General features: G+C 46.4%; 1 protein-coding gene across 1 annotated transcript in view; it reads left to right on the forward strand.

The window, feature by feature from the left end:
- The first annotated feature begins 17,302 nt into the window (after positions 1 to 17,302).
- The window catches only part of LOC146025854 (mitogen-activated protein kinase 12-like), a 48,362-nt gene continuing 42,841 nt past the window's right edge, over positions 17,303 to 22,823 (forward strand). The window contains exon 1 of the mRNA XM_083155964.1: positions 17,303 to 17,421. Coding sequence (XP_083012090.1) covers positions 17,303 to 17,421 — 119 coding nt within the window. The remainder of the gene's footprint in view (positions 17,422 to 22,823) is intronic.

Below are 22,823 nucleotides of genomic sequence, written 5' to 3' on the forward strand. Positions count from 1 at the left end.
AGATTGCAGTGACACGGAGGTGGTAGGGGTAGTATAGATGGATAGAGTGAGACTCAAAGGAGGAGAAAAGGAGAGAGGGTTTAGGGTGAATGACACTGTAGGTGCATGAGGCTGAGAGGAGAAAACCCATGCCGCCACCTTGGCGACCGTCAGGCCTGGGAGTGTGAGAGAAAGAGAGGCCACAGTGGGAGAGAGCAGCTGGAGAGACAGAATCAGAGGTGGAGAGCCAGGTCTCGGTGATAGCAAGGAGGTGGAATGCTCTAGAGATGAATAGGTCATGGATGGCAGGGAGTTTGTTTCAGATGGATCTGGCATTCCATAGTGCACAGGAAAGAGGCGGGGTGGGTTGTGTATTTATGTGGATAAGGTTTTTGGGATTGCAGAAGCGAGGGGGGGGGGTCGTTGGGAGGGTGGGGGTGCGGGGGCGAGTGGTCAGGATAGGTATGGGATGGGAGGGGGGAGGAGCGGTTGGAGAAAGTGAAGTTGAGAGATTAACAGCCATGAGGACCAGAGGTGAGAGGGTAGGTTAGTGAAAGCAGACAGAGGGATTTGGGGGGACAGACGGCGTCTGTAGTAGATTTGCGAGGATGTGGTAGAAAACAGAGTGAGAGAGAAGGTAACAGGCAAGGAACTACTGTCAGAGAGGAGACAAGTGGGTAAAATCAGGTTGATTGAGTAATCCAATTAAGTATGAAACAACAAGTGAGAGGATGAAGGGAACAGAGAAGGTCAGAAGTGAGGCAAATGTGAGCAGGCGTGAAGAGGGAAACAGTGCAATAAATGTGTGGCAAAGATAAGAGAAAATAATAGTGAATGAGTAAAATGAAATACAATGTTGGTAAAAATATAGATAAAATGAATTAAATGTCAAAATTGAGCAACAGGTTACAATAGGATAGAAAGAAGATGAATATATTACAATAAAATAGAATATGAAGATTTAGACTGTGTTCAAACTCACCTTTTTCAGTATTCTAACTCACCTGCTTCAGTTTCAAACTCACAAGTCACTTAAGTAATCAAGCTTCACTTTAGTCTGCAAGCTTCCCTCTCAATGAGCACGCTCCCAAATGAGTTATGTCCCTCCTTATATAGTATGTCAGGCCCCTGTTACACTCAGCTCCTCCCCCTAATCTTCCTTGACACCTAGATTTAGCTCCTCCTCCTAGTATCTGTTCACACCTAGTAACAATACACTATACAGATACAGGCACAACCAAAATCACACTCAGATTTCTCCCTCAGAATTACAGTCTCTATATAGAAAGACAGATAAAGAATACAAGACAGACAGAATGCAAGATAACTCACCTGCTTCAGTTTCCAACTCACAAGTCACTTAAGTAATCAAGCTTCACTTTAGTCTGCAAGCTTCCCTTCTCAATAAGGGCTGCAGAGGCAGAGTATGTTAGGCAAGTTGAGCGAGAGGGTCTGTGTGTGGGCATTATGTAAGTGGCACTACTACTACCGTGTAAGAAAAGGAATAACTAGTAGCCTTGTGGCCTGTAGTTATAGGGCGCCTAGTAGGGTGGTTTTGTCAAGCTGCTCCTACTGGGGGGGGGGGGGGGGTGTCAAACCCCTTAGAGAAATACAATGGGGTAAAGGTGGGTGGAGCGCTAAAGTATAAGTAATTGGTTTACAATATATTTATATCAACATGGAAGAATTTATTTCTGTATAGATAAAATTGCTGATTTAGTGTGCATTTGCACTGGGTAAGGTATAAAATAAAGAATGCATACATAACACAATTTGTTGCAAAAATTATACACTATTATATCGTTAAAAATTGTACATTAATTAATGAGAAATAAAAGGATTGGGTCTGATACTTATTGGTCTGGAGTCCCGTTTTACCCTGGGGTAGGAGACGTTTTTGTGGGAATGGAGCAGTCCTTGGGTCAGTCCATATAGAGCTGGAAATTTGAAGGGTCCATAAACCTTGTTGGAGTCTTTTCACGCTGGAGGATGGTGATTGAGCCCCTGTTGAAGTGCGGGGAATCCTCAACAATGATGCAGAATTGTAATCCTTAATGTGCAGGTGGTGGTGTCCCGAATTAATAATGCTGCAGCTGTTTAGCCCATGTGGTGCAGAGGTGGAATTGGTCTCCAGAAATTGCAAAGGGAAAGGGGTGGAAATCAGACCAGAATCGCCCAAATAAAATCAGCAGGTGCTCCCTGGCGTGTTTCGCCGTCCAACTGACAACTATTTCAAAGAAAAGAATCCAGCAAGGTTTATGGACCCTTTCAATTTCCAGCTCTATATGGACTGACCCAAGGACTGCACCATTTCCACAAAAACGTCTCCTACCCCAGGGTAAAACGGGACTCCAGACCAATAAGTATTGTGTGCAGATACCGCACTCCTACTGTGGGTATTCTGTGTGTAAGCGGCACTCCTACTGTGGGTATTCTGTGTGTAAGCGGCACTCCTACTATGGGTATTCTGTGTATAAGCGGCACTCCTACTGTGGGTATTCTGTGTGTAAGCGGCACTCCTACTGTGGGTATTCTGTGTATAAGCGGCACTCCTACTGTGGGTATTCTGTGTATAAGCGGCACTCCTACTGTGGGTATTCTGTGTATAAGCGGCACTCCTACTATGGGTATTCTGTGTGTAAGCGGCACTCCTACTGTGGGTATTCTGTGTATAAGCGGCACTCCTACTATGGGTATTCTGTGTGTAAGCGGCACTCCTACTGTGGGTATTCTGTGTGTAAGCGGCACTCCTACTGTGGGTATTCTGTGTGTAAGCGGCACTCCTACTATGGGTATTCTGTGTGTAAGTGACACTCCTACTATGGGTATTCTGTGTGTAAGCGGCACTCCTACTATGGGTATTCTGTGTGTAAGCGGCACTCCTACTATGGGTATTCTGTGTGTAAGCGGCACTCCTACTGTGGGTATTCTGTGTATAAGTGGCACTCCTACTATGGGTATTCTGTGTGTAAGCGGCACTCCTACTATGGGTATTCTGTGTGTAAGCAGCACTCCTACTATGGGCATTCTGTGTGTTTGCGGCACTCCTACTGTGGGTATTCTGAGTGTAAGCAGCACTCCTACTATGGGTATTCTGTATGTAAGCGGCACTCCTACTATGGGTATTCTGTGTGTAAGCGGCACTCCTACTATGGGTATTCTGTGTGTAAGCGGCACTCCTACTATGGGTATTCTTTGTGTAAGTGGCACTCCTACTATGGGTATTCTGTGTATAAGCGGCACTCCTACTGTGGGTATTCTGTGTGTAAGTGGCACTCCTACTATGGGTATTCTGTGTGTAAGCGGCACTCCTACTATGGGTATTCTCTGTGTAAGCAGCACTCCTACTGTGGGTATTCTGTGTGTAAGTGGCACTCCTACTATGGGATTTCTGTGTGTAAGTGGCACTCCTACTGTGGGTATTCTGTGTGTAAGCGGCACTCCTACTATGGGTATTCTGTGTGTAAGCGGCACTCCTAATGTGGGTATTCTGTGTGTAAGTGGCACTCCTACTGTGGGTATTCTGTGTGTAAGTGGCACTCCTACTATGGGTATTCTGTGTGTAAGCGGCACTCCTACTGTGGGTATTCTGTGTGTAAGCGGCACTCCTACTGTTGGCATTATGTGCGGAATTGGCGCTCCTACGGTGGGCATTATATGCTTAAGCAGTGCAACTTGTGTGATCCTTATGTGCAGAGGTGCCTCTACTGCTGAGGGCATTATATGGGGTGGATTGGGATGGAAAACCATCCTGTGACATTTATTGGAAGCAGCCCTCATGGCGGCGGTTCTCTTGAAGGGGCGGGATCACTCCTCATAGTCTTTTCCTGTAGTTGTGTCTGCAACTTTATAACAATACCACTGCACTGCCCTTCTCTGGTGCCATGGGTTGATTATAAAAATTTAAAGTGGCCCTCGAAAAATGTCCAAACAAGAGAATAGATATTTAATAACAATGGATAAATAACAGTGTTCCGCTTATGTTTCCTGGTCGTTCCTGTTGAAGGTCATTGGGACCTTTCCCAGTGAAAAGTGACCTGCTTTGAAGCACCTATACCGAGACGCTATAATTACATGTTTGCGGACTATTTAGGAACAGAAGAAAGGAGTGACAATTCCAGAGGCCTGGAATTCACATATCTGACTTGTCCCCCAAAACTGACTGGATTCCAGGCAGAGATAAATATAAGGGGCCCAGCAGTGCTCAGTGACCCCCTGCCCTTTCCTTATGAGCAGAAGGAGTGGACAGGAGGTAGCACTAGGCAGAGTTACCGGAACTCTGTGGCTCTGTCACATTACATTAGAGCAGTGAAGCTTTTCCACTCTCAGGATTTTCACACCACTGAGCTGGCTTTTCCTACTGATGCAATGACTGGAAACATCTCCTTTGCTGCAAAAAGCAGTTCTGCAACATTGAAAGTTTGTTGTTCATTTTCTATATTTTACTTTTATTTTTAGGTGCCTGAGATAATCTTTATTTAAAATAGAATCAGCGGACATGAACAGTGGGGAAGCCGGTGTCCGCACTGATATAGTTATATTTATACATTCAAACTACGAGCGTAATTGCACTATTCTCTACATAGCATCTGCCTACCTATTAGCAACCCACCTCTTTTACAGGACAGTCCCCAATTCTGATGTCCAAAAGTGTATGTGGTCGGTTGAGACCCAGGCAGATCATAGCCAAATTCCATTCAGTATGGGAAATAATACGGTCAGGGCCATCATTGTCAAAAGTTAGAAATGCATTTGTTAGACATTGATAAATGTTAGACATGCATTAGTTAGATATTGGCAAAAGTTAGACATGCATTAGTTAGATATTGGCAAAAGTTAGACATGCATTAGTTAGACATCGGCAAAAGTTAGACTTGCATTAGTTAGACATCGGCAAAAGTTAGACTTGCATTAGTTAGACATCGGCAAAAGTTAGACATGCATAAGTTGGACATGCATTAGTTAGACATTGGCAAAAGTTTGACATGCATTAGTTAGACATTGGCAAAGTTAGACATGCATTAGTTAGACATTGGCAAAGTTAGACATGCATTAGTTAGACATTGGCAAAGTTAGACATGCATTAGTTAGACATTGGCAAAGTTAGACATGCATTAGTTAGACATCAGCAAAAGTTAGACATGCATAAGTTGGACATGCATTAGTTAGACATTGGCAAAAGTTAGACATGCATTAGTTAGACATGCTGGGTGTTCCCATGGGTGTAGCCCATCCCCGCCACCCCACGCCCACACTGCCCCCTGCTAACAGGCCGGCGAATAATCAATTTGCTGCGTTCGTTCACACTAAGAGGCTGCACATGGGCATAAATGTTTATGCGCACTAACAAAACATGGCTCCCCCGTGCGAATGCACAGATCAGATTAGAATGAGGGCCTAGGTTCATTTGGTTACAGCTCAGGGTGATTTCCTATTTCCCCTGTCGCTGAAATCTCTAGTTACATCTCTGTCTCCACCTCTGACCATCAGTCCTCATTGTATCCACAGCACCAATCACCAGTTACCATTTAATAGTCTTAACTCATCCCTGATGTTACCTAAGGAGAGGTGAATGGACAACTTAAAGCTTTATTGCAAACAGCGACACCTGCAGGTCAGATGAAGTAATTCTACCTCTGCTATAAAAATGTTTACACGTTTGTGCATAACTTTTTAAAAGTCCATCCATCAACAACAGGAAATATAATTTATAGCGAAATTAAATACATTGCTGCTATTTAAGGTGGAAGAGCGGAATGCAGGCACATATTCCTAATTATACTGAACAGTGTCCCCATATGACTGTGCTTTGTACTGTTAGCTTCACAGCCGCTGTATTAGTTCTTTGAAGTCTTCAATCTCTCCTCTTGTGGTTTCCAACGTCGTCTTCCAGTGTCCTTTCATATAATCCTCCATTTCCCTATCAGGAAGCCACAGACACCAGGCTCCTTGCTGAGTTTATAGGATATTATTTCATCTGGCTTCCAATTTAACCTTCTACCCTGCGCCTGCCGCAGCGGCTCGCTGCAACACGCTGACTGATCTCCCGGGAGTTGTCCTAATGTGGACGGTCTGTTCCCGAAGCACTCGGACAGGTTCTGCCAGTTACGGTTTAATATGATGTTGTCCTTGAACGCTTGTCTGTAAATGTGACATGACTGCAACGGATGGACGTTAGAAAGGCAAATTATTAAAGAAAGCCGTAAGAAGTTTATGGAGATAGTTGCAAAATGATTGGATTCGTGTGAATAATTTAAATGGGAGAAGCGTCGGTCATGAGAAATCTCTTGCTGACATCTGGTGGACAAGTTGAGAATAACAGCACATGTGCAGAGGTCTTGGGGGTAATTTAATAGGGGTTGGGATCATTTGGTCTACACTCAGCATGATGGTTGACAGTCATTAGGCCGAAATGGGTCTAGGTCAACATGGGAAAAGGTCGACATGGGAAAAGGTCGGCATGGTTCTAGGTCGATTGGTCATTAGTTCGACAGGTCGTTAGTTCGACAATGTCTAAGTCAACAGTCAAAAGGTCGACATGGGAAAAGGTCGGCATGGTTCTAGGTCAAATGGTCATTAGTTCGACAGGTCGTTAGTTCGACAGGTCATTAGTTCGACAATGTCTAGGTCGACAGTCAAAAGGTCGACATGGGGGTTTTTCACTGTTTTTTGACCTGAGTGCGCTTGCGATGCGTCGGGCACGGGGCCTCACTATGCTTGGCACACTATTTTATTCTCCCACCATGCCCTAGTGGATGGCAGGGCATGACTGTCGACCTAGACACTGTCGAACTAACGACCTTTCGACCTAGAACCATGTCGACCTATAACCATGTCGACCCAGACCCATGTCGATCTTTTCCAGTGTTGACCTAATGGTGTTGACCTAATGACTGTCGACCATCATGCTGTAGCCCAAATGACTGCATCCCTTTAATAGGACGAGAGATTCAGAAAGTGAGAGAGTTGGTAAGAAATCTCCAGTTTTTTTAAAGCGGCAATCATTTACACTTCAAAAATCAAACTGGTTTTGCAGTGTAAATGATTGCCGCTTTAAAAAATTGGAGTCTCTTACAAAATCTCCCACTTTCTGAATCTCTCATCCTATTAAATTTCACCCCTTGAATTTAGCCAATTATGGATACTGTATAAGGAATATGATTAATGTCATGGTAGTATTAAAAACTATTATTTCTAACAATAAAGTAACAGAAGAGGAGATTTATCAAATTGTGGAGAGATGCACAGATTGGAGAGAGATAAAGTACCAACTAATCAGCTGCTGTCTTCTCGCCAACATTGTTGTCACTTAACACATGGCCTTATTTTGGTTCATTCTTTCTGACAAAATCCTTCTTAGATGGACAAAACCATGTGCACTGCAGGGGGGCAGATGTAACATGTGCAGAGAGAATTAGATTTGGGTGAGTAATTTTGTTTCTGTGCAGGGAAAATACTGACTGCTTTATTTTTACGCTGCAATATAGATCTCACTTTGAAGTAAAACCCCACCCAAATCTAATTCTCTCTGCACATGTTACATCTGCCCCACCTGCAGTGCACATGGTTTTGCCCATCTAAGAAGGATTTTGTCAGAAAGAATGAACCAAAATAAGGCCCATAGATTCATTTTTTTATTTGAAAAATTGTATGGCATCGTATTTTATTGTACAAGCACCCTGATGGGTCCTTACAATGTTAAATGCCCCCCCACTATCAACGCCTCGCGGGGCTCGCTGCGCTCGCCACACTATTTATAATCAACTCCATGCCGACGTGGATAATGGGGGTATGAAAAGGTCGGAGGACGCGTACCGCCGCCGCTCACCACGCTTCGGGTTCGCTTTGATACTGGGGGTGGCGTGGTGGTGCATTTAACATTGTAAGCAGCCATTAGGGTGCTTATACAATTAAAAATTGCATCACATCGCATGCATCGTATGCGGCTATATGGCATGCGATGGCATAAGATGCCATAAGATGGAAATCTTGGGTGCCGTGCTAGGAAACAAGTACCGTATTACCGACCCCCTCTCCCCCTCCCTCCAGTTTACCTTCTTGCAGGTCCTCCTGGCAGGGCCGGTGCTAGGGGGTTTGGCGCCCTCCTGCAAACTATAAATTTGCGCCCACTCAAACTTTACAAAGGGAGGGGTGTGGCCACACAATAATGCTCCCACTCCAAAGTACACCACACAGTAGCACAATCTTATTCACCTAACACAGCACCAGTGCCGTAGCAAGCCATTTTGGTGCCATGTGTGAAAAAACAGGGCAAAATTGTAGAAGCGTGGCTTCATGGGAAATTGGCGTGGTCACATAAAAGTACCAATAACACCATAATCCCCATAACACATTATGCTTCACACCTCAAAGCCCATAACACATTATAGTAACCACACACAGTAATGCACATTATTCGTCATGATGCCCCTTGTACAATATGCAGAACACCATAATGCCCATTACACATTATGCCACACACTATAATTCCCCTTACATAATATGCCATGCACTATAATGCCCATATGACATTAACACACATTATGCTACACATAATGCCCCGAGTACTCCTGCATATGCCCACATTTGTAGCGTTGCTTATTCATAACACCCACACCAGTTGCGAAAAGTAGTTGCTCTGCTTACAAGTAGTGGCCACACCAGTTGCCGACAGTAGTAGCGCTGCCTATATGTAAGCCCATACCAGTTGCCGACATTAGTAGCACTGCGTAACCATATACCCACACCAGATGCTGACAGTAGTACCTCTGCTTATACATAACACCCACACCAGTTGCCAAAAGTAGTTGCTCTGCTTATACACGTGCCCACACCAGTTGCCGACAGTAGTACCGCTGCCTACACACGTGCCCACACCAGTTGCCTGAAAGTAGTACCTCTGCTTATACGTAGTGCCCACACCAGTTGCCGACAGTAGTAGCACTGTGTAACCATATGCCCACACCAGTTGCCGACATTAGTAGCGCTGCCTATACACGTGCCCACACCAGTTGCCGACATTAGTAGTCCTGCCTATACACATGCCTACACCAGTTGCCAACATTAGTAGCACTGCCTCTACACATGCCTACACCAGTTGCCGACATTAGTAGTGCTGCCTCTACACGTGCCCACACCAGTTGCCGACAGTAGTAGCACTGTGTAACCATATGCCCAAACCAGTTGCCGACATTAGTAGCGCTGCCTATACACGTGCCCACACCAGTTGCCGACATTAGTAGTGCTGCCTCTACACGTGCCTACACCAGTTGCCGACATTAGTAGTGCTGCCTCTACACGTGCCTACACCAGTTGCCGACATTAGTAGTGCTGCCTCTACACGTGCCCACACCAGTTGCCAACATTAGTAGTGCTGCCTACACGTGCCCACACCAGTTGCCGACATTAGTAGTGCTGCCTACACACGTGCCCACACCAGTTGCCGATATTAGTAGTGCTGCCTACACACGTGCTCACACCAGTTGCCGACAGTAGTACCGCTGCCTACACACGTGCCCACACCAGTTGCCGACATTAGTAGCGCTGCATATAGACGTGCCCACACCAGTTGCCGACATTAGTAGCGCTGCCTATACACGTGCCCACACCAGTTGCCGACATTAGTAGTGCTGCCTATACACGTGCCCACACCAGTTGCCGACGTTAGTAGCGCTGCCTATACACGTGCCCACATCAGCTGCCGACATTAGTAGCGTTGACTATATGTGTGCCCACACCAGTTGCGGACATTAGCAGCGCTGCCTATATACGTGCCCACACCAGTTGCCGACATTAGTAGTGCTGCCTACACATGTGCCCACACCAGTTGCCGACATTAGCAGCGCTGCCTATATACGTGCCCACACCAGTTGCCGACATTAGTAGCGCTGCCTACACATGTGCCCACACCAGTTGCCAACATTAGTAGTGCTGCCTACACGTGCCCACACCAGTTGCTGACATTAGTAGCGCTGCCTACACACGTGCCCACATCAGTTGCCAACATTAGTACACTTACACTTTACAATGGTGGCAGCTCATCCTCTCCTGTTTCCTGGTGTCCTCAGTCAGTCTTGCTCCCTTGTAGCTCCGCCCCTTCTGGTCTGTGTAGCTCCGCCCCTTATGCCAGTGTAGCTCCGCCCCCTTCCGGCCCCTGCCGATGACCAGCTGATAATGAGCCATGAGGGATCTCTGTGCCTCCGGCGCTGCTGCCTGTGATTAATTGTGACAGGCGCAGCAGCAGCTGGCGCCTACGTGCTTTGCATCCTCTGCTGAGTGGGTAGCACCAGCCCTGCCTCCTGGACCCCAGAAGGTAAACCCCTCCTCCCCCTAGCAAGGCAGCTGGACGTCCTTCCAACTACAGGGGGGAGGAGGAGGCGCTGGGAACAGCCTGCTTAGCTGTCCCCGGCGTAAGGGGAGAAGCAGGTGGCAGGGAGATGACGGAGACCCCCGCACACCACAGTACAGGTATCGCGGGGGGCCTTCGTCACCGCACTGCGATGCCAGCCGCATATGTTAGTACATATACGCTGCGATCGCGGCGGGCGGGTGGGCGGCGATGTATTTTAATACATCCCGCCTAGTATGTGCAAAACCAGCAGTTTCAGTCCTTGTGATGATACTGCTGGTCCCCCAGCAGTCCCGGGCATACCAGTCACCAAATAATGCAGGAAGAGGGGCTAAGAAGGGAGGAAAAACACAAGTATATGCAGAAAATATATACATGCACAAAATACATATATGTTGTATTCTGCAATCTCTACAATGCATTCTTGTCTACCTGGGGTTAAAATTATGCAAATCTCTTTATTTTATCCCCGCCCCCTCCCTGTAGACTAATGGAATTTCCTGCACTGGAGGTGGAGCCTGATGACGTCTGGTTCTGTCCCCGCCTCTCAAAATGCAGCTGACAGTCTCCTCTCTGGGACTCTCCCAGAGAGGTGACCTAAAAAGTAGGTACGTGTGCTACAATGCAACTATATATATATATATATATATATATATATACACATACAGCCATCAACCATAACATTAAACCAATTGCCTTATATTATACAGGCCCCCCTCATGCTGCCCAAACAGCTGTGACCTGTTGATGCATGGACTCCACAAGACCTCTGAAGGTGTCCTGTGGTCTCTGGCACTGAGACGTTATCAGTAGATCCTTTAAGTCCGGTGAGATGTGAGGTGCGGTCTCCATGGCTCGGATTTGTTTTTCCAGCATATCCCACAGATGCTGCATTGGACTGAGATCTGGGGAATATAGAGGCCCGGTCACCACCTTCAGCTCTCCGTCCTGTTCCTGATACAATGTATGCAGTGTGTCAGGGTACATTGCCCTGCTGAGGGAGGCGGGAAAGCATTGTAGCGGTCAGCAGCGTTCAAATGTTGATTTATTTCAATTCCGGACACAGTGGAGACAGCGGTCAGTGGGTTACCTCCCAACCCAAGAGCCAGATGTGGGGGGTACTCAGGGACACGTCTCTCTGGCACCCCCCTCTATCAAGGATCCAATCCCCTGCTGCCTGTACATACATGTGTGCAGTGCATTATAATGGCCCCCACTTCCTTGTGTACTGATGGCAGACCGTACTTGCATTGTCCTGTTAGGGTGGAATCTATTTTATTTGCCACCTACTTGTGCATGATGATACTATGCTCATTTTGAGCTACAGGATGACCCCTGCCCCCAAAATTCTAATCCGCTCTGCACAAACATTCCCCTCCGCCCATCGTTCTAGTCTAGGTGTGTGCCAAATTACGCTCATAGATTAGGGCAGCACGGACGGTGTAATGGTTAGCATTACTACCTCACAGCACTGAGGTCATGGGTTTGATTCCCACCATGGCCGTAACTGTGTAGAGTTTGTATATTCTCTCCGTGCTTGCGTGGGTTTCCTCTGGTTACTCCGGTTTCCTCCCACATTGCAAAAATATACTGGTAGGTTAATCGGCTCCCAACAAATTAACTCTAGAATGAATGTGTGTGCGTGTACATGTGGTAGGGAATATAGGTTGTAAGCTCCACTGGGGCAGGGACTGATGTGAATGTTCAAATATTCTCTGTAAAGCGCTGCGGAATATGTGTGCGCTATATAAGAAACTGGTAATAAATAAATAGATTGCAATCTCATTTGGGGCGGGATGTATTAATATGCATGGCAGCTGCCGCAATGCTGCCGCATATGTACTAACATATGCGGCTAGCATCGGGTTGCGGTGACGGAGACCCCCGCGATACCTGTGATGTGGTCTGCGGGGGTCTCCGTCACCTCCCGGCGGCTGCCAGCGTCCCCCTGCGTCTCCTCCTCCCCCTGAAGCCGGATGCTCCCCCAGCAGCCTAACCATAACTCTCCCCCCTTACTGCCTAACCCCCAAACCCCCTTTTTACAGCTATCCCTAACCCCCCACCTTCTCCCCACCTGCGGGCCTAACGCTGAGACCCCGGCATAATTACAATGGGGATGCCGGTTGTTGGGATTTAACGTCAGCATTTCCATCGATGTTGGGGTTCCAGCATTGGTGTTGAGGTCGCCGGTGCCGGGATTTTGGCTGCCTGCATCCTAATCGCCAGCATGCTGCCCGTGCTCGCATCGCCCAAAACCAGATAAACTAGATCACAGAGTCTTATTGGAACTGGGACAATGCTGTGACTGGGAAAAGGCAGCATACACAGGAGGTTTGAGTTGACCACATCCACTTTAATAGATATTTAATCAAACAAAATTATGTTCTTCTGAGAAAATGTCTCAATTAAATAGAAAAACCCATCGCATCTTAAGATTTAGGAACTGAGTATTTATTATAAACATCCGGAAAATGTGGGACGGGACGGAATATGAAGCACGTCTCCCTCCCGTATAAATCACGTGCCTATAAATTACGGGTCAGATTGACGTGAAAATTTAAGATGACATTTTCCTGCGCCATTGCTCGCTGCCTGCGAAATACTTCATAGCAAATAAACTTCAATAAACTTCAGATGCATAAGCTTCAAAATAGATATGGAGAGTGATAAACCACCAACCAATCAGCTCCTGCCTGACATTTTTCAAACACAGCCTGTGACATGGCAGGTAGGAGCTGATTGGCTGGCTGTTTATCACTCTCCATTTTATCACTTTTGAAGCTTAGTGCATCTGGCCCCAAATGAGGGATCCTTAAATGACAGAACATCTATTAACATTTCACAAACGCGTCTAAACATCTTATAAACTTTGCAGAACGACCGATGTTGTTAGGACTGATATTGAGGCAGATTAAGCTGTGGCGCCTCACAGAACACTCGTTGGTCCAGGAATGGGTTCTAAAATAGATCAGTTTTCTTATACTCCCGTTAGGGGGGCTGGTCTATAGTCTGCAGGACAAGAATCAGATTGGGATGAGGTAGAACATTTGTGGACATAGGCGAAATAGTGGTCAACAATGAAATAGCGGTCCAGGGTATAAATGTTAAGAAGGGAATGTTGTGGTCAGCGGCGTAACTATAGCACCGCAGCCCCCGACACCGCGGGGGGGCGCTGTGCATGTGGAGGCGCCGGGGGCTGCGGTGCTATAGTTACACCCCCCCCAATCCCCCGCAGACTTACCTATCTCGCTGGTCCCGGCGGCTCCGTTCTTCTGCTGAGGACCACCACAAAATGGCCGCCCCCATATAGCACACAGTTCTCTGAAACTGTCTGCTGTATGGGGGCGGCCATTTTGTGGTGGTCCTCAGCAGAAGAAGAACGGAGCCGCCGGGACCAGCGAGATAGGTAAGGCTGCGGGGGATTGTGGGGGGGGGGGGGGGGTTGCATGGGCGGCGGGGGATTGGGGGTGCTTGGCGGGGCGCCCAAAACTTAGTTACGCCACTGGTTGTGGTAGGATTATTTTATAAATGAAGCACACAGGTGTTAGGTGACCTAGCACCTGTGTGCTTCATTCACAAAATAATCCCTACCACCACATCCCCTTCTGAACATTCCACGGGAGCACGCATCGGACCAAAATCGGCCGATTTTCGGTAAACATCGGACGGTATATCGGCCGATTTATTGGAAATCGGTCAATCGGTCAAAAAATCGTTCTAGTGTGTGGGCACCTTTATTTATGCGCACATCTTATGATCGCAGATCTTTCTAGTGTGTGGCCACGTTTAAGGCAATACACTATGCAATTTGGGCACAATTTCACCGGATTCAGATAAATTGGGCCGTGAAATCGGCCCAAATCGTACATGTAGTCCTGATGCGAAGTCCAGGGGAAGCCGCTGCCGGGCAGCACCAGCGGCGGGAGCACTGAAAAATAAAAAGAAAGCCCATACAAATGAATAGGAAGCCACTGATTGGCTGAGAGATTGACTGAGAGAGGTCTCAGCCAATCAGTGGCTGCCCATTCATCATTCATTTGTATGTTTTTTTTTTTTATTATAAGTGCTCCTGCCACTGGCGCACTGCCCGGCAGTGGGTTCCCCTGCCCAGCCCATCGCATGCGATTTGTCACATGCAAAACTTGCCACATGAAGGGCCTAATCACATGTGATCCCTGGGACAATCAGGTCCGGAGGACAAGTCGGACAAATGTATGGGGGCCATTAGGGGTACATTTGCTAGGGGGAGTCCTATTTAAGAAAGCAACGAATCAGATTCTAGTTCTCATTTATTTTGTACAGATGGAGCGCCTGTAGTTCTTGGCCGGGGATCGCCAGCATGCCTGCGCTGGCGATCGCCCACGCGCGTCCAAGTTTACGGACGGCGTTGCTGTGGGTTGCTGCCCGTCTCTACTTCAGGGAGACGGGCAGGGATAGGGGAGACGGCGGGGAGGCGGTGTCAGAGAAAGCTCCATAGACATGGGACGTGCGCAAGCGTCTCGTGTGCGCGAGCCCCTGGAGAGACGCCCGCTGGCGGGGGCTGGTGATAGAGTCGCCAGCCCCTGCAAGGATGGAGCCAGTTCCATCTGTACCTTCTAGAGAAAGATAATAGATAATAGTCCTCCCCTTGGCACAGCTGGGTAACAGGGCAGAGGAATCGCTTCCTACCTTGCTCACTCTTAAGTTGGCGCCATCTTTGCAGAGATATTTGCTTTCAATAATCCCAAAGATCTCATAGGGAAGTTTGTGGCGCCCAGGCCAGTGTACTTGGGGGAAGGGTGGGGGAATACTTCTCCCTACATGTAGCTCAATGGGGTGAATTTACTAAGATGGGAGCTTGATTAAAATTGGGATGTTCCCATAGCAACCAGTCAGATCCTACTTCTTATTTTTGTACACCTTCTAGAAGATAATAGATAGCTCTGATTGGTTGCTATGGGCAACATCCCATCTTCAATAGAAATCCCATCTTAGTAAATGTCCCCATTAGTCCAGGATGAGTACGGAAGGTAATCTGATGGGACTGTAATGTCTGCGGGCCTCCGGTGCACAGGGCCACAGGGCGGTGAGCCATTGAGTCTAAGCAAATTGAGAAAAATATTTTTGATATGAACAATATTATACAACATGTAGGTGGACATGGAAAGGTTTATGCTTGTAGCTGTCAGTGCAGTTTTTATTAACAGCCATGTAGAAGCCTGGTTAGTATATATTGTATTAGATAACAAGGTCAAACAACTGAGATAGAGGTCAGGAGATTTTATAGCTATTGATTAAAAAGCCAGACGGTAAAATCTGTCAATACCACACATAAAGCAACAATATCTTCAAGGTTAGTATACACCACCTTGGCTTCAACGGATAAGCATAGGTAGTCAGTTATTTGCATAGTAATAATATACTGAGAAAGTGACATATATAAGTGATATATATATATATATTATATATATATATGTGAGTGGGTGCGGCAATCGTCCTTATAATTAGAAATCACGACAGTACAATGGGCCAGATTCTCTAAGCTTCAAAAGTGATAAAATAGAGAGTGATAAACAGCCAGCCAATCACCTCCTGCCTGACATTTTTCAAACAGAGCCTGTGACATGGCAGCTAGGAGCTGATTGGCTGACTGTTTATCACTCTTCATTTTATCACTTTTGAAGCTTAGAGAATCTGGCCCCTTGTCTTAAATTGCTTCGACGTTTCAGTGCTCTGTTCTTGTAAAGAGTAACATGAATGCATTGTTATACATTCCGTGGCAAGTTTGGATCTGAGGGCATTTGGGGTTATTCTGTAACAAATGGGAATCTTATGAGGGCTCCCAAAACTTCTGGCGGGTCCAAGTGTTGGGTAAAGTGACCACACGAGGGTACGTAGCTAGTGGCTACACACCCTCATTCAGTATGTACCTATGTTGCAACAGTTGGCAAGGTCATGGCATTGATAGAGGAGTACATACAGCTCCCCTGCACTCTGGGGCCCCTACAGAAGTCTGTACTTCATTTACTTGCCTGTAGCTCTAAGTAACATGCAGTGGGAGCATGCGGGGCATTTTGGGGTACGAAGTGATGTGGGCAGAGGAGCAACTACCATTGGTGCAGCAGTGCATAGGGGCCTTTGAGGACTAAGGGACCCACTACCGCCCCTATTACCCTCTTCCTGTCAGCCACTGTTTTTCTCTGTCACACTCTGCTTCCTCCTGCCTCTCCCTGCCACCCTCTGTCTCCCCCTGCCTTACACTGTCACCCTTTCACCCACTGCAGTATTGCATATTGTGAACTTGGGTTGGGGTGGAGGTTGGGGGCCAAATTATATTTTTGCACTTGGGCCTGCCACCCACAACTTCCGCCACTGGATGTGGGGGAGTACCAAGACCCATCTGAATGTTGGCCAGCCGCACAGGTGACGCTTGAAGTTGATCAGGTGGACTAAATGGACATTCTGGCAGCCATTGGCGGGGTTTATGCAAACATAAGGGAAGTGTATATTATTTATACACTAAAAGAGGTAAAGTTTAGGATTGACTTGTAGACCTAACAGGGAAGTCCGGGAATCTACCTGCATACCCTGTAATATTATGAAGATCTGGAACTTGGGAATGGCCGCGATTAGCAATGTAACATGTATATGGATCCGGTATTCAAGGAATGTGTAGGTGGCTTGTGTATCGTAGCCGAAATAATATTTCACGTTATAACGTGAGAAATTCTGACTATGCCACATGTCAACAAAAGATCCCGTGGAAAGTTTTGCTTTCGATTGCTTGCGTTTTATCAATGCACAGATCTGTCCTGACACGTTGTTTGGTTACTCTACCTGTAATCACTCCTGGAATCCCCGCAGTTGTGAATTCCTCGTGCCAGACCTGTGTGACCTTAGAGGCGGCCTGTTTACATACCTGTCCTGGGAGGGGCCGCACCTGAGGAAGATAATGTTACTGCTCAGGGAAAATCCTCAGTCTGAAGGCAGAGCGTGATGGAACCAGCACACAGGAAAGGCTTCTACGCGCAAGAGGTTAATAAAACGAAATGGGAGGTACCCGCACGCTACAAGGAACTGAGAGCTGTAGGTTCTGGGGCATATGGAACCGTGTGGTAAGTTTGGAACGCATGGCATAAGGAACCTCGGAGCCTTTCTGAATGCAAATGTCAACAGTCTCGGGGAACGTACGGCTCTCCAGCTGCTGCAGAACCGGAAGTCTCAGCATGATGGTGGCAGGGCATGCTGGAACTTACAGTTCCACACCAGTTGGAGAGCATCTGCTGCTATTATATTTTGGCTGTATCGGTATTCTGGAACAATATTATAAGTACACACACACACATATTATACACACACACATTATACACACATATTATACACAAACACACACACACACACACACATATATTCTACAGTTACAAGTTGATACAAGATCTATGATAGTTGATACAACTTCATAGTTGCCTACCTCCCGGAATGGCCGGGATGGTCTCGCAAATCGAGTCCCCCTCCCCCCCCCCCCCCCCCCCGGGAAGGGGGGCAAGTCTCCCACATTATCACCACGGCCCCTGCTCCCCCCTTCACACGGTATAAAATTGCGAATTTTGCGGGTCCGTGGGGAGGGGGCGGGGCTAAAATTAAGCGAATTGCGTCCTTTCACATCATTTTAGACACACCCGCAAATTAATGCATCTGTCTGTTGAGGGGCGGGGCTTGGTGACAGTTTTGCCCCGCCCCCAAAACGTAGCCACGTCCTGCCCCCCTTTCACTCCTCTCCGGGCTTCTCTCGGAAAGGAGTTTTAAAAAGTCGGCATGTAGAGGTAACTTCAAGTCTAATTGGGTATGGGTCATAGTGTCGACATACATTAGATCGACCACTAAAGGTCGACAGTGCTAACATGAAGAAGGTTGACACAAGCAAGAAATGTTAGGGTCAACAGTCAGAATGCCGACATGAGTTTTTCACGATTTTTTGTCCCAAATTTTGACGTAAGTTGACATCGACACCGTATTAGTGTACTGCGTCCCCTTGCAGGGCTCACTGCGCTCGCCCTGCTTTGGGAACGGTGCCTCGCTGAGCTCGGCACTATATTCTATTCTCCCTCCACACCCTAGTGGATGGTAGGGTATGAAATACCATCTATTTTTGTAAAAAAATGTGAAAAACTCCTACCTGCCATGTCACAGACTGTGTTTGAAAAAGTCAGGCAGGAGCTGATTGGTTGGTTGTTTATCACTCTCCATTTTGTCACTTTTGAAGCTTAGTGCCTCTGGCCCTGAATCTGGTGACATTTGTGGTTTTGCCGCAGCAGATATAATGAACCATTTCTGATTCTGTTCCCGGGAAAAGATGCTTTCACGCTGTAATTCCTTCCAACAACTGTGTCCTTGTGGGTTTGAGATAAATTATAGGGGATTTAGTTTCGTAAACAAAGTATAGATTTGGCTGTGGATTTATCGGTACTGTTGCGGCAAGTGATGCGTAACGAGCCTGGTTCTGCGGAACCCCCGACAGTAATTCCTATTTAATCACACGGTTACAGTTCAGTCAGAATGGTGTGGAAATCCTTCACTTTCTCTGTGCTGTGAGGAATGGGAACCGGTTCGCAGCCTTGTGGCAGCTGAAACAATGACAGATATTATGGAGATGTATGTTACTTGTAGAATAAATCAGATAGCGTATGGTAAATGATATGGAGCAGGGATATGTATTACTGTGCTGTTACCCATAGAAACCAATGGCATTTTATTTATATTTTTGAGCTTGTCAGATAACATCGTTAGGTTATAAGCAGATGAGTATCTTGACAGTAAGACCCCTTATATTTTACTTATTTATTTATTAACAGTTTCTTATATAGCGCATACATATTCCGCAGCGCATTACAGAGTATAGTTGAACATTTACATCAGTCCCTGCCCCAGTGGAGCTTACAATCTATATTCCCTACCACATGTACACGCGCACACAGACATTCTAGGGTTAATTTTGTTGGAATCCAATTGACCTACCAGTATATTTTTAGAATGTGGGAGGAAACCGGAGTACCCGGAGGAAACCCACGCAAGCACGGAGAGAATATACAAACTCCGCACAGTTAGGGCCATGGTGGGTATTGAACCCATGACCTCAGCGCTGTGAGGCAGTAATGCTAACCATTACACCAGAGAACCGGCATTTGCGATGCTTAGCGGCAATAAGCAGGGTCACTGACGTCAGACAGGGGCGGGGCAGAGCAACGGCGTGTCATTGGGGGCGGCTGAGCGCTTGATGCTTTCTCCAACCGCTGCCGCCTCCATAGTGTGAACCCGGGTCAGAATGCTGGGTTGCTGGACCCGTAAAAATTAAAAAGGCCCTTTCAGTTCGCACAGAGACCCAGGTGGACCCAGCTGCACCCTGGCATCGACCCGGGTTATTTTTTACAATGTGAAATGGGTATTAGAGACCTACCCTGGAAACGCTTGGGCAAGCCTGCGTTTTTTTCTGACAGTACCATAAAACGCCGATACCTGTCAGTCAAATTGTGAGTGGACTGCGTTTACGAACCATCCGCATTTTGTTTTGCTATTCACCCTGGCGCATGTGCGATTTGTACGGTACACATGCAGTCATTCCATAATAGCTTGATTTTCATATTCGCTGATTAGCGTTCCATGCTGAATTAGGCCCCTGATCCCTTATTCAAAGTATTAAAAGCTGATTGGCATTTGTGTATTTATTTTTTATTCATTTTTAAAATATGTTTTCACACTTTTTTATACTTTTTTTAGATTTATATTTTTTTCTGTCTATTTTTAACCATTTCCTTTCCTGTAGCAATAGCATGCTAATGTTTGATGGGTGAAATAAGTAAAAACATAGGAGTCGACTCTGTTCCCACTGGCTCAAACCTCCCCCCCCCCCCCCCCCCACACACACACACACCTCCCTCCCCTTCCCCATAGTCTTTAAAGTTCTCCTCGTTAAAGCGTAAAATCAACTGTAAAAGTCACAAAAACTAAATAGAACTGAACTAAAAAATGTCCATATTGGTCAATATGAACTAGAATCCATAGAGCTACAATGGCCTCTGTCTAATATTGGATCGAAGACGTAATGGAAACTTTCCTTTGTACTCAGGCCCTAAGGCTAGAAACTCATACCTTTACGTCCGCTCACGTACAGTGATCTCTATGCTGGAGAGACACCGGCACAAAGCACATATACATATACTGTAGCATCTGGTTCAGGGTTAGGAACAAACAAAAATAAAACAGTATTATTTGCTCCTGGGGGAACACACTGCACAACATTGTTTGTGCACAAAAGGGAAATACTACAAGTTACAGGGCACATACACTGTGCAGCTTTGTTTTCACACTGATTTAAGCTAGAACACACCCTATACCACCTCCGTTATGTACATTTTACATCTGCCCACCTGCAGTGCAGCATGGTTTTGCTGAGGTGCAAACTACTCCTACCGCCACATCAGGCAGGGAAGGACGGGGGTAAATAATCTTTAAGTGGAGGTCGTTTGAGTCTCATGAAATCCTTCCCTATAACACCACCTAGCTTCACCTGCATACTCACCGATCTGACATTATAATTTAATTTTACTGCCTGCTTTATATGACTGTATATAACTGTTTATCTCTTCTGGATTTATTCCTATTTACCGAGCACTTCTTTATTTCCGTGTATGTGTTTATTACATTGTGTCATAAGCATAGTTACCTCCCCTCCTGCATTCTGCAGGAGACTCCCTGACATAGCAGCAATCTCCCTCTCTCCCTCATTAGTCTAGCAATCTCCCTCATGTCACCTAGCCCACATTACACTGTTACATCATAGTTACCTCCCCTCCTGCATTCTGCAGGAGACTCTGTGACATAGCAGCAATCTCCCTCTCTCCCTCATTAGTCTAGCAATCTCCCTCATGTCACCTAGCCCACATTACACTGTTACATCATAGTTACCTCCCCTCCTGCATTCTGCAGGAGACTCTGTGACATAGCAGCAATCTCCCTCTCTCCCTTATTAGTCTAGCAATCTCCCTCATGTCACCTAGCCCACATTCCACTGTTACATCATAGTTACCTCCCCTCCTGCATTCTGCTGGAGACTCCCTGACATAGCAGCAATCTCCCTCTCTCCCTCATTAGTCTAGCAATCTCCCTCATGTCACCTAGCCCACATTACACTGTTACACCATAGTTACCTCCCCTCCTGCATTCTGCAGGAGACTCCCTGACATACAGATGGAGCACCTGTAGTCTTTGCAGGGGCTGGCGGTGGATTTACCAAGCGTCAGCCCCTGCCAGCCTTTGGAAGGGGACGCTCGCGCACCAGACATGCGTGCGTCCCCTTAGAACGGAGCTATTGATCCCCCACCTCCCCGCTCCCCCCCTAACTGAAGTGGCGCTAAAATGAGCGGCGCTACATCTGTAGCAGCAATCTCCCTCTCTCCCTCATTAGTCTAGCAATCTCCCTGATTTCTCTAACCCACCTTATGTAGCTGTTACCATTTTGGGGGGAAAAAAAATCATATATATATATATATATATATATAAAATCAGATGGGATTTTCACTTGAAATTTATTGCATAGTATCACATTTATTATCACGTATGTTGTGCTGAGAGAGAAGAAACTAAATATCACAGCAAATAACTGCAAACAAACAATCCAATATTGCAGGCAGCGATGTTATTTTCAATACTTGCTACATTTCCCAAAGTATATAGTATATGATGTTATCTAGAAATATCTTGCAACAAGAGTTTAAGCACATATACGCCCATATATGAAACTAGCCACGCCCTTTGGGTGGAGCATGACACATCCCCTTAATGTGGCGCTGTGCAAAATTCTACTGCCAACTATAATCTCCCTGAAACTAGTTTTCAAAAGCAGGCAAGTATGGTCATAGGACTGCGCTGATACCGTACACACATATAGATTATAATATGGTGCAAGTCAAATCTGGAATAGTTCCCATCAATATCCTATGCTAGCAATAAACCCAAATGTCCAAACAAACTGATTTACGATTTTGTATCTCGTGGGTCAATTCCTATAAATATCGATGTTCAAGTAACCTGCCGGATCACAGGTGCTGGTGTAGGTTACCCATGTGTACTGTACAGTACAAGAACCCCATAATCTGATCTGCACCCTGTACTGATTACACGGTTCTGGATGCAGTGACCTAAAAACATCACTTCCTAGAAGAGTTTGAGCAAGTCTCAATGATTAACCCTTGGTGTCTCCTTAACGAGAAAAGCAGACTGTATTAGCATTCTCCCTGCGGTGATTTCCAATTAACAAGAGCAAGCAGCTAGCAAGTACGGCATTTAGAGAGATAAATACATTGGGAATTATTATGAGCCGAGCTAATAAGCAGATCGGTGATGGCTGATCGCTGGCGCATGAAAATTACATTATGTGAATTGGGTTTTTATGCTGATTTAACAGCTGGTCTCTCTCATATGTAACTTAGTAAAATGTACATGGGGGAGGGGGGGGGGGATT

Source organism: Crinia signifera, chromosome 8 (assembly GCF_055691185.1).
Source record: "Crinia signifera chromosome 8, ASM5569118v1, whole genome shotgun sequence".
Classification (NCBI taxonomy): domain Eukaryota; kingdom Metazoa; phylum Chordata; class Amphibia; order Anura; family Myobatrachidae; genus Crinia; species Crinia signifera.